Source organism: Camponotus vicinus, unplaced genomic scaffold, assembly GCF_025532165.1.
Source record: "Camponotus vicinus isolate PSW18456_S1 unplaced genomic scaffold, iyCamVici1.0 SCAF_7, whole genome shotgun sequence".
Taxonomy (NCBI): domain Eukaryota; kingdom Metazoa; phylum Arthropoda; class Insecta; order Hymenoptera; family Formicidae; genus Camponotus; species Camponotus vicinus.
In genome coordinates, this window is record NW_028141979.1 from 15,736,517 (window position 1) to 15,752,048 (window position 15,532).

Genomic DNA, 15,532 nt, shown 5'->3' on the forward strand with positions numbered 1-15,532 from the left:
TGATATCCATGAAAGCTCGACAAAATATTTATAATTACTCCATATAACGTATATCTGACATTCATAAGAGCTCCACAAAATATCTATAATTACTCCGTATAACGTACATATGACATCTATGAATACATCTAATGGATGTCGAATGGAGGTATGAAATGCGGAACTGTGGATGTTAGTAGATGTTTACAGAACGTTTCATGGATATCTAATGGAGGTTTCGAATCTCCATGATAGACGTCTAGTGGACATCCATTAGAGGTTTTTGTTCCGTGTGGGTCGGACATTGAACGCAATGTAAATTCTCCTTTAACGAGTTAAACTTCGGTTTGTGCACGTAAGTTGTGGGACTGGGCCTTAAATTTGATTCTACGCCGCACTAGATGCGAATTAACGCTTCGGTGGAAACTAGACCACTGTTGCGCAGCGCTTCGAAATCGTTCCGTTTTATCAATGCGCATGAAGCGCTTTAATTATTCGGAACGGTGTCTGCGCATTCTATGCGCTAATACGATTTGAAAATGGTAAAATAGTAAAAAAAATAAATAAAAATAGAATAAAATAATAAATACAAATAAAATAAAAAAATAAATAATAAATATAAATAAATAATAATAAATATAAACATAAATAAATATTAATAATAATAAATATAAATATAAATAAATAATAAATATAAATAAAATAAAATAATAAATCAAGGTAAAATAATATTAATATTAACTTGGCTTGCTTTCTCCATATCATTTTTATTTAAAAACAAAGTTATTATTTCATTAGTTTCTTCAATTAAAACTGGAAATTCATATAATTGTTGTTTTTCCATCGTCACAAAGAATCTGTTATCTGTTATTGCGTTCCGAATTAGGGCCATCACACACGAAATTGCATAGCTGCATATGCATAACATAAGACCATATGGATCAATGAGCATCGAGTATTATGTTATGTAAGTCAATATGGCGACTTAATACTCGATGCTCATTGGTCCATATGGTCTTATGTTATGCATATGCAGCTATGCAATTTTGTGCGTGATGGCCCTTACGCATAAAACGCATAGATCGCATAAACGCATCAATGCATCAACTGCCTCAAGTCGAAAGTAGAGGCAGTCAATGCGCTGAAAGGGTGCTAAGAATTCAGTACGGTTAGTACAATCTAGAGAATTCTCAGCGCTACTAAAGCGCTACCAATGCGCGCATTGGTTAAATCGGAAGGATTTTCTATGCAGTCTACACGCTTCATGCGTAATTCGGAACGCACCCTATATATAGGTACACTAATGGCGTCCAAGTTAGCAGTCTAGGTATAGTATATATGTCTATGGATTGAACTCAACAAGTCGATAAAGCTATATGTTTGAATTCACCAATCACATTCGATTGCTACTCAGTGTTCCGATTAGGGATTCCGTGCGCGCTCATGTGCGGCTCTGTGCTTGCGCAACCGTGAGATTACAATAAATAATTTCAAAAGTCGCGCATGTGCAGAGCCGCACATGCGCGTGCACGGAAACCTTAATCGGAACACTGTTGCTACTAAAAAGGTGGAAGCACATAAAATTGCAGGAGCACATAACCATAAGCATAAGAAAATTGATTGGTTCACAAATATATGCATAAGAAAATGAACCAATCAATTTTCTTATGCTTATGGTTATGTGCTTTATGGCCTTCACACATAAAATTCCATAAGCACGTAAGACGTAAGCAGTAAGAAAATCAACAAATCGGAATTCTTAAGCGTCGTCTACAATGGCCGTAGCATAAGGTTGTAAGGCCGTAGTCGTAAGAAATTGACCATTCCCAGTTGAAGTTCAGGAGAATAATCAACTGTGATTGGTCTATTTCTTACGACTACGGCCTTACAACCTCATGCTACGGCCATTGTAGACGACGCTTTACATTTTAATGGCTGCCTTACTACTCGACCGTGATTGGTCGATTTCCTTACGCTTACGTCTTACGTGCTTATGGAATTTTATGTGTGAAGGCCATTAAGCCGGTTATACAATAGCTGTCGTAAGTCAGGTGTCGTAAGAGTTAACCAATCACAGTTGATTTTAGAGAAAAATAATCGAATACGATTGGTCAACTCTTACGACACCCGACTTACGACATCTATTGTATAACCGGCTTTAAGCGTCGTCTACAATGAGATTTTAAGGAGACTTAAGGCGTAAGACTTAAGAAATTGACCAATCACAGTCAAGTATTAAGAGAATACTCGACTGTAATTGGTCAATTTCTTAAATCTTACGCCTTAAATCTCCTTAAAATCTCATTGTAGACGACGCATTAGCCGCTCACTGAGCGGCTAAGTAGCAATTGAATATGATTGGTTTCTATCTTTGAATTCACCAATCACATTCGAGTGCTACTTAGCCGCTTAGTGAGCGGTTGTGCTTCTGGATGCACCTTATGACGTATTTATGACGTCATACCACCTCAATATAGTTAGCAGACAAATTCAATATTTCGCATTTTCTATTATTGCATTCGTTTGGGAATCATTTGGGCAAGTTTAGGAAAGCATTTTCATAGTTTGGGAAATAATAGTTTATTTATAATTAATAAAAATAAGTTCGGCGTATAGTTAGCAGAAATAATTAAAAAAATTTTTTTTTTTTTTTTAATCAACGTAGAATTATTTGGGAAACACTTCTGTAACGGTCCCATAGTTTGGGAAATAATAATTTCAATGTAATAAATAAATAAAAATTTCACGATCATATAGTTAGCAGACAAATTTGATATTCTCTATTATCTATTAAACCAATCGCTTGGGAATCGTTTGGACACATTTAGGAATAGATTCTCATAGTTTAGGAAATAATAGTTTATTTATAATTAATTAAAATAAATTGAGCGTATAGTTAGCAGACATAAATATTTAAAAAAAAAATTTTTTTTTTTAATTAACGTGAAATTATTTGGGAAATATGTCTGTAATGTTTTTAACGTTTGGGAAATAATTATTTCATCTGAAAATCGGTAAATATGTCGATGAAAGGAGCCCGCCTCGACCTCCGGGAACTTAGCCGGGCAACTTCGATTTTTTTAATTTTTTTTTTTTTTAATCGTTTGTTGGTTAATTTCTTACGACACGGCATGGAGCACACACACACACACACGGGGTGGAGGTGCAAGGGGGGCCTTCGGCCCCCCTCTCGCACCCACCCCGTCCCCCTCGCTTCGCGTGAAAAGTTGCAAAGTGGAACCTCGCTTCGCGTGGAAAGTTGCAAAGTGAAACCTTGCTTCGCGTGGAAAGTTGCACCCTCCTGCACCCACCCCGCCAGTAGGGGTGCCTACGGTAGGGTGCAACTTTCCACGCGAAGCGAGGTTCCATTTTGCAACTTTTCACGCGAAGCGAGGGGGACGGGGTGGGTGCGGGAGGGGGGCCGAAGGCCCCCCTTGCATCCCTCCCTGTGTGTGTGTGTGTGTGTGTGTGTGTGTGTGTGTGTGTGTGTGTGTGTCAGCTCCATGCTTGTCGTAAGAAATTAACCAACAAACGATTAAAAAAAAAAAAAAATTAAAAAAGTCGAAGTTGCCCGGCTGTGTTCCCGGAGGTCGAGGCGGACTCCTTTCATCGACATATTTACCGATTTTCAGATGAAATAATTATTTCCCAAACGTTAAAAACATTACAGACATATTTCCCAAATAATTTCACGTTAATTAAAAAAAAAAAATTTTTTTTTAAATATTTATGTCTGCTAACTATACGCTCAATTTATTTTAATTAATTATAAATAAACTATTATTTCCTAAACTATGAGAATCTATTCCTAAATGTGCCCAAACGATTCCCAAGCGATTGGTTTAATAGATAATAGAGAATATCAAATTTGTCTGCTAACTATATGATCGTGAAATTTTTATTTATTTATTACATTGAAATTATTATTTCCCAAACTATGAGACCGTTACAGAAGTGTTTCCCAAATAATTCTACGTTGATTAAAAAAAAAAAAATTTTTTTTAAATTATTTCTGCTAACTATACGCCGAACTTATTTTTATTAATTATAAATAAACTATTATTTCCTAAACTATGAAAATGCTTTCCTAAACTTGCCCAAATTCCCAAACGAATGCAATAATAGAAAATGCGAAATATTGAATTTGTCTGCTAACTATATTGAGGTCGTCATACCTATTGCTAGAATGCTTTGAAGCGCTCGATTGACCGCACTCGAAACGTTCCAAAGCATTTGCAATGGCTGCGTTCAGCAGGAAAAGCTGCTTTGCAACTGTTGTAAAATTCGTGAATCTGATTGGTGTATGCTCTTAGATTCAGTCAAAATTAAAAACATACACCAAAAAAGGCTCACGAATTTTACAACAGTTGCAAAGCAGCTTTTCCTGCTGAACGCAGCCAATGGCCGCATTCAGTGGACTCAACTGCTAAGTAACAATCGAACATGATTGGTTTCTACTTTCAGATCTGACCAATCAGCGTCGAATTACATCGGAAAATCTAGTAATGTTGCCCAACTGTTGAGTCCGCTGAATGCGGCCAATGATACTTTGACCGCACCCACGATCAGGGAGACGCTCTGGATGCTTTGAAGCATTTGATTGACCAATCAGGACAAAAGGAATAAAGATTTTTTTAACCTGATTGGTCATTCAAACGCTTCAGCAAAGTGTGAGTGAGGGGGAGAAATAAGAGTTTTTAATAGCCGCATTCAGCAGACTCAACCGCTAAGTAGCAATCGAACATGATTGGTTTCTACTTTCAGGTCCGACCAATCAGCGTCGAATTACATCGGAAAATCTAGTAATGTTGCCTAACTGTTGAGTCTGCTGAATGCGGCCAATTTCAGCATACCTAACGTTATATTCCGAAACAGAAACAAATTCTCCCAATATGGATAAAAGAAAATTAATATTTAATACAGGCTTGCATAAAAATTTACAACCAGTCAGTCAATCATTAGAGCGAACTAGTTCTAATTGTTCTATTATGAACGATAAACAAACAAATTTTCATGCAACCAAGATTGCAATGCAAGAAAAGGTAGATTTATTTTGTGATGGAAAATTATCAAATATTGGATCATCAAGATCATTAAATAGACAGTCAGTGGTAAAAACTAAATCCTTTGTCGAAAATAAAGAAATAAATTTTTGTGAAACTGAGGAAGATGTATCGAAAAAGGAAAATTTCATTGTTGACAATAAATTGTTGAAGACTAAACCATTAATATCAAAACAGCTTAATAGCCAAATATTACAAAACACATCTGCAACAAGTCAACAAGACAATGATGATCATTTGTCAGGGATAAATAGGCCCTTACATACTGTTAATTATTCAGTTAGACGGAAACGTAAAGTTGCTTGTTCACCAGAGGAAGCTTCAGAGAGCGATCTTGACTTTTCATATAATGAGCATACAGCTATAAAGAAGAAACGGAATGAAATTATACTCGATAGAAATTTGGAACATGATGCCCATGATGTTAATCTCAATGATTCTTCTGGAAAAAGATTTTCTTTGGGTTCTAAGTCATCAATTACTGAATCTACTTCCCAAAAGAAACAGAATAGATGTGAAGAATCTCTTTCACCTACAAAGTTAAAGAAATATAAACTTAACAAGAATTCAGAGCAATATAGAATTAACAATGAAGAATATCTTTCAAAAAAGCAAAATTTCTATATACCACCTATTTTTTCTAATTTTTTACAGAAATGTAGTATCACAATATCAAATGATAGTACATATGTACTTAGTAAGTTTTTAATACTTTTATATTTAACTTTTATATTTTATTAAAATAATGTTGAAATTTTTTTCTTTATATAGATGCTCCTTCAGCTATTGCTAAATGGAAGATGAGAAACTTATTAAATTCAAAGCAATATCAGAAAAAAGATATAATTAATTCAATAGAGGAATATATTAGAAATGAAGATAGTTTTGAAAAAATGTTAAATGATATGGAATTATCTACTAATAATAAAAGTTTTAGTATTCTAAATAAGATATCTTTGGCAAGAATACTACTAGAAGTTACAGAAATTCAAACAGAAATATATAATATATTAATATCTAAACTTAATGAATCTATTCTTTTAGTGTAAGTATATATATATATATATCATATATATATATATATATATATATATATATATATATATATCGTGTGTATATATATATATATATATATATATATATATATATATATATATATATATATATATATATCAGAACAATATCAAAAATTAAATTTTTCTAATTACACTGATTTTAATTTTTTATTTATATAAATACATGTAAATTATATATAAATTGAATTGTTTCATATACAAGCATCCTACAAGAAGTATTACAAGATATGTTTTCTTTGGTATTAGATATATTAAAAATCACAGGTAGAATTTATAGGTTTGAGAGGCAAAAAAAGTTAATAATCTTAAATTTTAACTAATGACATTTTTCAAGGTCGTGTAAAAGTCAACCTAATTCTTTTTAAGTGGGACTACTCTAATTTTTCATATAAATAGTTCTTCACAATATTTAGTATAAGAAGTTATAAGGACAGGATAATCAAAAATTGAATTGAGTTTATAAAATATTTTATACTTCAATTTTTGACAATTTTACATAAATTGTGAAATATCTTGTATTCACTTTTTGATCATTATATTCTTGTAATTTTTTGTGCCGAATATTGCAAAAATTTATATAAAATTATTTCATTAAAAACTAAATTAATCTGCAGAAAAATTATTTCATTAAAAACTAAATTAATCTGCAAAACGATTTTAGTTAAAATTTAAGATTATATCAACATTTTTCTCTCTCAAAATCCTATAAATCTTATCTAAATCATTTTTTTGTGCAATGTCCAGTTTTGGAAAAAGCAAAGTTTTGTAACATTTTATATGAAACATCTTATTTAATGTAATTGTAATATTGAAAAAATAATCATATTTTAATGAATTTGACATTTTGTGTATTTTTATAGAGATACTCCAGAGAAAATACCTTGGGCTATACCATTGTTACATCAGTTTCGTTTTTTGGATACTATAACCAACGTTGATGTAGTAACTACAAATATAGAGCAATTATTAGAAACATGTCCATTATGGTTTCAATATGAACTCATTTTATTCTTGCCTGATATTTTGTCAGATATTCAACATCGAAATATTGCTGAAATACTAACAAAAATGTTGGAAGAAAATTGTGAATTGACAAATGTAATCTTAAATTGCATTGCTAGTTTTAATCTTGATAAAGAATATTTAGAAGAATATAAAATTAAAGTATTACATTTGTTAAAAACAAATATAAAAATAGAATTTATTCCAATTGTTATCAGGTATGTATATATATATATATATATATATATATATATATATATATATATATATTTGTATCTCTAAATTGTTATTACATATGATATAACATTTACTTATAATAACTTTTCCAATTTCTAGATTTCTTCTTAATAATTATACATGTTCTAATACTGTTAAACAAATGTTACTTATACTACGTAATATAGAAATGCAGCCTCTTGTTGGAGATAAAGTTGAGGATTGTTATAAACATCAAGTACAAATAATTCAAACATTAAAGACGTTTATGTTATTAGATAAAGATATTATAAATATTGCAATAATGGTAATAAAAGATATCAATAAAAACCCCAAACCATTAGATTTAATCATTTTACTTCTTGTATTCTCTGGAACAATAAAACAAAAAAATGCTGAAGCCTTATTAAAACAGAACATCCGTTGTGGTTTTTATAGAATAAGTCTGCTTCATACACTTTACAGTGATTATAAAGAGGTTTGTATCTTTTAAATAAAAATATATATGCAAAATCTCTATTTAGTAAATATATATGGATTGTTATGCTTATATATTTGTTTCCAGGTCATTCGGATATTACAATTATCAATATTACAATTAGCAAGTAAATTGCTAAAATCTGAAGAACAAGTGTTTATTAATTTTGCAATTGAATGGTTCCGATTGCAGTTTCTCAGTCAGAAAGGGGCCTTGTTTAAACAACGTGAGATTATAGAAAAGATTATTTTACTTATGGGTAATAATGATCAAACTGTAAAACATGCGATGACTATACTTTGTAAAATGGCAGAGAATACAGTTGAAAGAGATTGTTTAGTATCTCAATGCAATCATCTAAGAATTTTATTAGAGAAAATAGATTGTTTTGGACTTGAAGAAATTGGCACTTTGAGTGATTTATTGCACAAATTATGTTTAATTGACAATGCTACTTTAGAATCCTTACGAGATGACTTATTTATATTGTTGCAAAAGCAATTATCCGCCGCCAAACCAATGTAAGCAAGTATAGAATTAATATAATATATTTTATTTTACTATATGAGATATATAAATATTTAAATAATTTTCAGTACAAAATGCAAAGGTGTCATGGGAGCAGTAATGGCAATAAAACATCTAGCGGGAAAAACAGAAAGCTGTGATAAAGCTATAAAATTATTTAGTATGTGCTTATTATTTTGTCTTTCAAATTCTTGTATGATATATAAGAAAGTATATAATAAGTTGTTAAATTCGAGAGACTTATGTTTGATGAAGTTTAAAATATTCTTTAATGCATTATATTTTTTTTTATAAAATAGTGATAGATTAAAAAGAAATTTAATATGAATATTTTTTTGTGTGGGTGTGTGTATACATAGATAAAGTAATGAAGAGTGTGAAAAGTTGTTCTAAAGCACAACCTTTGTTTTATGACCAATTGGCACAAGTAATTGCAGAAACTGAAACTATTAATGTTAATTTTCTTCACAAAATTACCAACTACATTGAAGACGAGTTTGTTAATACATATATGACAGATAAACCACAATCCAGGTAAATGACATCTTAAATTTTTGTGTGTTATGTTTTTTTATAAATATTATAGAAAAAACCTATAAAATTGATTTAATTTCATAAATATTTATTCTAAACGTCATAAGTTGCAACACATACGCGCGCGCGCTTGTGTGTGTGTGTGTGTGTGTGAGAGAGAGAGAGAGAGAGAGAGAGAGACAGAGAGAGAAATTTATTTATAATGTTTACATACAGGATGATATAAATATATATTGTAATATGTAATTTTTGTTTATATTAGTGAAGATTTAGTACCTAAATTTGGACTAAATAATGTAGAACATGAACCAGAAAATTATGTACTAAATTTTGGAAACAAAAGAAATGGTCCAATTGCACCAATATTGTTTAAACTTCTCAAGACATGTTGTATGAAGACTAACGCGCATGGAGAATTGGAAGCTATAGATGCTCTTTTAGGGTGTAAAATGTTAATGCCACAAAATTTTGATATACCAGAACCTCCAATATTAGATCTTATTATGTGTGGTATTAATTGGTGAGTATTCAAATTAAATTTCTTTTTTTTCTATAATATAAAAGTATGCACATAATTTCTCTTTAATATTTTGTCAAGTCTAACTGAAGTAATTAATTGTGAAAGGAATATTATTTTACAGGCTTAGGGAGATAATCACAGGCTTTGTCACACAAACAGATCCTTTATTACGAGAACAAGTATTAAAACGTTTAGATACTTTGATATATTTGCAAGGTGAATTGAATATGCTATTAACATTATGCGACGTTAAATATCAACCTCCACCATGTTACTTTCATTATTTTCCACTACCACAATTTATCAAAATTGAAAGAAAGACTAGTAAAAAAGGAAAGAAGCCTATGAAAGGAAATAAATTGAACATTTCTGTAAATGTAGAAGATGAATCCAGAGAGATAAGTTCTATATTATGTTCTAAAAATCCAGCATATTTCAGAAAGTTTGATGCAAAGGTATTAATAATGACTTTTAGCATAGCTATATATGGAATATATGTTTCAACAAACGGAGTTATTCTAAAGACATCCAATTGAAAAAAAAAAAAATTCGTATAAATATATATTCTCGCTTTTATATCTGAGATACAATGTTTCTAAGTTATATTTGTTTATTGCTGCATTGAGTTTTATTTCATAGCTATCAATTGTACATACTTTGTAATTTTGCCATAAAATCTTGTTGATAAAGTTTGCATTATTAAAGAATTTAAAAGTTAATTAAAGAATAAGATTAATTTGCAAAAATTTATTTTTAATTATTAATTATATTTAAAAGTTAGAGGAATATGTTATTTTTTTAAAGCATTAATAATTAATAAATTAGAAAAATCTAAAAATTGATAAAATTAATATAATCTAAAAATCTTATAAAATCTGAAAATCTTATAAAAAGATTTTATATACAGGGTGTTCATTTTAAAACTTTCCACCCGTTTATTTCATGATTGACTATTTTTTGCAAAAAATGCCAAGATATCAATTTTGTTTTCGAGGAGGACATTTAAATACATTAAATATAACGAAATTTTTTCATCCGCTTCGTGGGAGTAACTACTTCTTCAAGAATCTTAAATGGGTAATAGGGCTCAAGTGGTATATCATTTTAAATGTCTTTTGATTCTCTATACTCTCTTTTCTTTTTTTTTTTATTTAAGTGAATATTTTTCGAGAAATCGCACTTGGAAGTTTGAGTGTAAAAAATGTTTTACATACAAAGATACATGTTGGAGTAGAATTTATTTATTATAACAAATATTCAAAATGTTCTCATTTATTATAACATGTTCAAATCGTTTTGTAAACAATATAAACGATTCTCAAATTCTGAACGAACATTTTGAAAGTTTCTACAGGAAGCAAGCTCTGCATGCTTGTACAATTCGATGCAAATCGTTTACATTTTTCACTGATGTTTCATAAACAACGGATTTTAAGTGCCCCCACAGAAATAAATTTTTTTCAAAATGTTCGTTCAGAATTTGAAAATTCTTTATATTATTGTTTAAAAAACAATGGAGAACATTTTGAACATTTATTATAATAAATGACTAATAAATAAATTCTACTCTAAAATGTATCTTTGTATAAAACATTTTTAACCTAAAACTTCCAATTGCGATTTCTCGAAAAATATTCACTTAAATAAAAGAAAAGAAAAAGTTTTATAGAGAATCAAAAGATCTAAGAATTAAAATGGTATATTACTTGACCCCTATTGCCATTTAAGATTTTTGAAGGGATAACTACCCCGACGAAAGAGATGAAAAAGTTTTGTTACATTTAATGTATTTAATGTTCCCCTTGAAAACAAAATTGACATCTTTTGGCATTTTTCGCAAAAAATAGTCAATTATGAAATAAACAGATGGAAAGTTTTAAAATAAACACTCTGTATAATTTCTGAAATCATTAAATATTGACTGTTTCTTAATACTGTGTCATTATTATATCTCTAGATAGCCCATCTTTTGGATGTTAAAATAAATTCACAATCATCACAATCTGAGACAAAAGGCATATCGATAAAACAAGTTTGTTTTCTTGTAAGAGAACTTTTAGCAATATTTGAAAATGAACCTTCCAAATCTTTTGTGAAAGATTTAATACATCTATTACCAAAAATTTGCTCAAAATTAGAAGATGTTGTTGGCAGATTGAGACAAGATAATACTTATGATTTTAGAAAAGCAGCAAAACTATTATTATGTCTACTCGCTACAATTTTTAATTGGAAAGGATTTTTGAGTGTAACATATAATACATTGCTAAGAGGTACGATAGTTTTGCTGAAAGTTTGAAAAGAAATTTATATTATAAAATTTTATTATAAAAATTGTATACTTATATTTTATCAATAAATTATATATATATTTTTTTTCTAGAGGGATTACGTAGTTTAGCTGGACAAATTAATGCAGAAAATGTACGATTACGATCTTGTAAGGAACTTGTTACGGAATCGTACAAATATTTTGAATCATTGTCAGACATTGCTACGGAAATATCGTTAGCTACCGCTCTTGTTAATATGTGTCAATCTTTAATGAAACATTCTGAGACTTATACTCAACAGCATAAAAATAAACATGGTAAGTAATACATAAGTTTTTTTATTGAATACCAAGAATTTTTTAAATTCTTTATTATATATTTTATTACTACTATTCTTTTCTATATATTTTATAACTTTAGCAAAACTAGCTTATGGATTTCTTTGTCTGGAATGGCCTGAGGACAGATATACTGATTCTCAATATAAATTATCCATTATTCAATTATTAAATAATTGGATAGATAATGAACCGTCGCCACTAGATACGGTGACATCAATTTTGGAATGGTTACCAGACGAAGTTTCCAATTTTGAAAATATGCAAAGTATTTTAACAAGAATGCCTTCTCTAAATAGAAAGATTTTTCATTTATTATACAAAAAACTCTTTGATGGTTTAAATAAAGGTATCGATATATCACTATCAGCAGTCAATTCGTAAGTATAGTTATGTTATTCTTATTAAGAAATAACTTTTTTTTCTAGAATAACGAAGCTCATTATATTTTGTTTTAAAATAAGTATTTAACGAATTTAAATTAGTACATAATACAATTTTCATTAAGAATTTGTCAATATAAATACATTTTTTTTAGAGATCCAAAGAGAATCAAAGTATGGTACAGTATTGCATCAAATGTTCAAAAACTTGTGCAAATTTGTAAAACATTGAAAACAAATGTTAATATACAACTATATTTAAGATACATGCCTCTTGTAATAAAACAATTTTTAAATATTGGTATGCCAATATTAGAACATAATTTAAAGTATCAAACAGATGATGTAACTTGTATTCTAAAAATGATGCAAGGTAAAGATTAATTTTTTTGTGAATGAGACATATGCATGGCAGATATTTTAATTACATAAGATATTATCTTAATTTTAATAACTTCTCTGGTGAATTTGAAATGCCAATTTTTTAATAAAGCACATAGAAGATCATCATTTATTATAATTTTATTTATAACTAAGTTATACATTTATTTAATTTTATTTGTAAGTTACTTAAAATTAAAATATATCTTTTTATGATCCTATTAATAGGAGAAAGCATTCTGTTTTTTTGGTTAATTTAAATTATAAATAAAAAGTAATTTTACTTCAGATAAATCAATATCAAAATCGTCAAAATTTATTCGTAAAATTAGAATTATGAATTATTAACTATGTATATATAATTAACAATATTATATATAATTAACAATAAAAAATATTCTTTTTTAATTTATATAATGTTACTTTTAGGTGGTACACGATATTTACATGCTATATGTTGTGACTGCACAGAAAAAAAGAACTTACCATTGACTAAATATTCTTTTTTAATTTATATAATGTTACTTTTAGGTGGTACACGATATTTACATGCTATATGTTGTGACTGCACAGAAAAAAAGAACTTACCATTGACTAAATATGTGCCTGCAGCAAAATCTATATTGGAGAAATTAATTTATAGTGTGAAAGGAATGTTAGTTCTTAATGATAGTGCAGCAGCTTTTTGGATGGGAAATCTTGTTAATAAGAATTTAGAGGGTCGCGAAATTTTTTCACAGGTTTTTGTCTAAATTACTTTAAACTCTGCGAAGTTTTATTATGTTTATAAACTGAAAGAGAAAAATAAGTAAAAATTTTAATGAAGCATTAATTTATTACATTTTTAGACATCGTCAGAAGAAACCACTTTATCAGAAATTAATGCAGCTTCTGATGAATTAATAAATGCATCATCTGAAATTTTAGATTCTGACTTAGATGATCCAATAGAAGAAACAGAGATTGAAGATAATGACAATGACATCGATGATTTATAATTTTTTTACACAATGGGTAAGTTAGAGAATAAAGTAAATTTCCATAATACATATAATATTGTATATAATATAATGTAATATTGTGAAAAATATTTGTAAAAATTTGTGTACTAATGATGTATTTTAGATAAAAATTTATTAATTTTTTGCTATTACATTTTATACAAAAATTTAGAAAAATTACTAAAATTTAAAATTTGTGATATTTTTAGGTCAACAATGGAAATAAAAATTCACAAAATCTTAATATAAAGAATTAATAAAAGATAGATTAATAATAAATATTCATTTAAAATTAATATTCTATTAAACTTATTAGGATTATATTAAGATTATTACAACTATGTTAATATTATATATTCACATGTTATTATAAGATAGCCACTAAGAAACTATTTAAAAAAATGAAGTACATATATTTTATTTACATATGAAACAATACACTTATTCATTATATTACAAAATCTAAAATAACAAGTTTTAATAATTTGTAAAATATTATAGGAATGGTTTATATATGTTTTCCATAATTATTTCAATAAATAAGACAATATTTTGTAACAAATAATATTGTTATTTTCTTTTGTTATATTAACGATTGAAAACAAAAATGTTGAAATGAAAAAATGTCATTGAAAGTAGTGAAACAAATAATAAATAATAATAATAAAATAAATTATATAAAATATAAATAGTAATAAATAATAATTTTTATTAAGAATATCTTATAATCTGTAGCACACATTTGTGATACATATTCTTGATAGAATTGAATATATTTGGATATATTTGGATATAGATTTAAATATATCCTATTTTTTTACTTTTATTATTATACAGAGTGTGCCAAAAGTGTGGAAATGGTCGAACATTTCATAAACGATTCATTTTAGAAAAAAAAAGTTTATAAGGTTTAAGAAGGCGCATTCAATGTCAGTATATATTTGACATGGATGGCGTTGTCAAGGTCAGATTAAGGTCAACTTAATTTTTTTTAATGTAAATTATATTTGTTATTATGTATTATTGTAACTGATGTCAAGACGTTTTCAAAATGATAGAATATTAAAGCTCAATTTCGTTCAGTACTTTTCAAGTTATCAGTTTCACAAGTTTCAAGTACCGTGTTATTCGAAATGTATGTACTACGCGAAGATTGCATGGTTAGGTTTATAGTTACCGTATATGAACAGAAAAGCGCATTTCGTAGCTTTTCTGTTCATTCTCCTCCAGCCATGATATCCCCTCTCCTTCAATGGTGCGAGAGAGAAAGAGATCCGATCGCTATCGCTCTCTCTTTCTAATGTTTAAGAGTCTTTTGCGCAGTCTAGGGCCCGTATTCAGAACGCGCTTATAAAGATGTTAGTGCGTTGTTATCCAATAGAAGTATCTGTTTTATGTAAAACAGATGGTTTTACATAAAACAGATACTTCTATTGGATAACAACGCACTAACATCTTTATAAGCGCGTTCTGAATACGGGCCTATTTCTATAAGTCTATGGGTAAAATACATAGATTTATATTGTTTGAATATGTTAACTATTTAAAGTTATTTCACATATTCTAATATATTTTTTTATGTAGTATTAGAATTATGTTGTATTAGAATTATATATCGCACTTGCACCCATACAGCACAGAAGCTTGCATCAACATTGCTGCAACGTTACAACATTGCTCACTACCGTATAATGTTGCAAAAGTAATGCAGAGACATTATTTTGTAATATTACTTTGGCAATGTTGCAGCAACATTTTAA

General features: G+C 28.6%; 1 protein-coding gene across 1 annotated transcript; it reads left to right on the forward strand.

Moving 5' to 3' along the window:
- Nucleotides 1-4,526: 4,526 nt before the first annotated feature.
- Fancd2 (Fanconi anemia complementation group D2) lies at nt 4,527-14,315 on the forward strand. The gene is made up of 17 exons (XM_083105530.1): nt 4,527-4,649; nt 4,744-5,739; nt 5,814-6,087; nt 6,979-7,338; nt 7,457-7,814; nt 7,902-8,335; nt 8,411-8,502; nt 8,702-8,876; nt 9,139-9,396; nt 9,518-9,851; nt 11,354-11,669; nt 11,780-11,986; nt 12,090-12,387; nt 12,546-12,763; nt 13,303-13,511; nt 13,620-13,785; nt 13,982-14,315. The coding sequence occupies exons 2-16, from the start codon at nt 4,812-4,814 to the stop codon at nt 13,767-13,769; spliced, it is 4,611 nt and encodes a 1,536-aa protein (XP_082961656.1). The 5' UTR covers nt 4,527-4,649; nt 4,744-4,811; the 3' UTR covers nt 13,770-13,785; nt 13,982-14,315.
- Nucleotides 14,316-15,532: the final 1,217 nt, after the last annotated feature.

Bases quoted from the DNA above. Each gene is read 5' to 3' on its own strand.
- Fancd2 (XM_083105530.1), top strand. From the start codon at position 4,812: ATGCGGCCAATTTCAGCATACCTAACGTTATATTCCGAAACAGAAACA. The intron at 6,088-6,978 runs GTAAGTATATAT...GTATTTTTATAG, and splicing joins AATGAATCTATTCTTTTAGT to AGATACTCCAGAGAAAATAC. The intron at 7,339-7,456 runs GTATGTATATAT...TCCAATTTCTAG, and splicing joins TTTATTCCAATTGTTATCAG to ATTTCTTCTTAATAATTATA.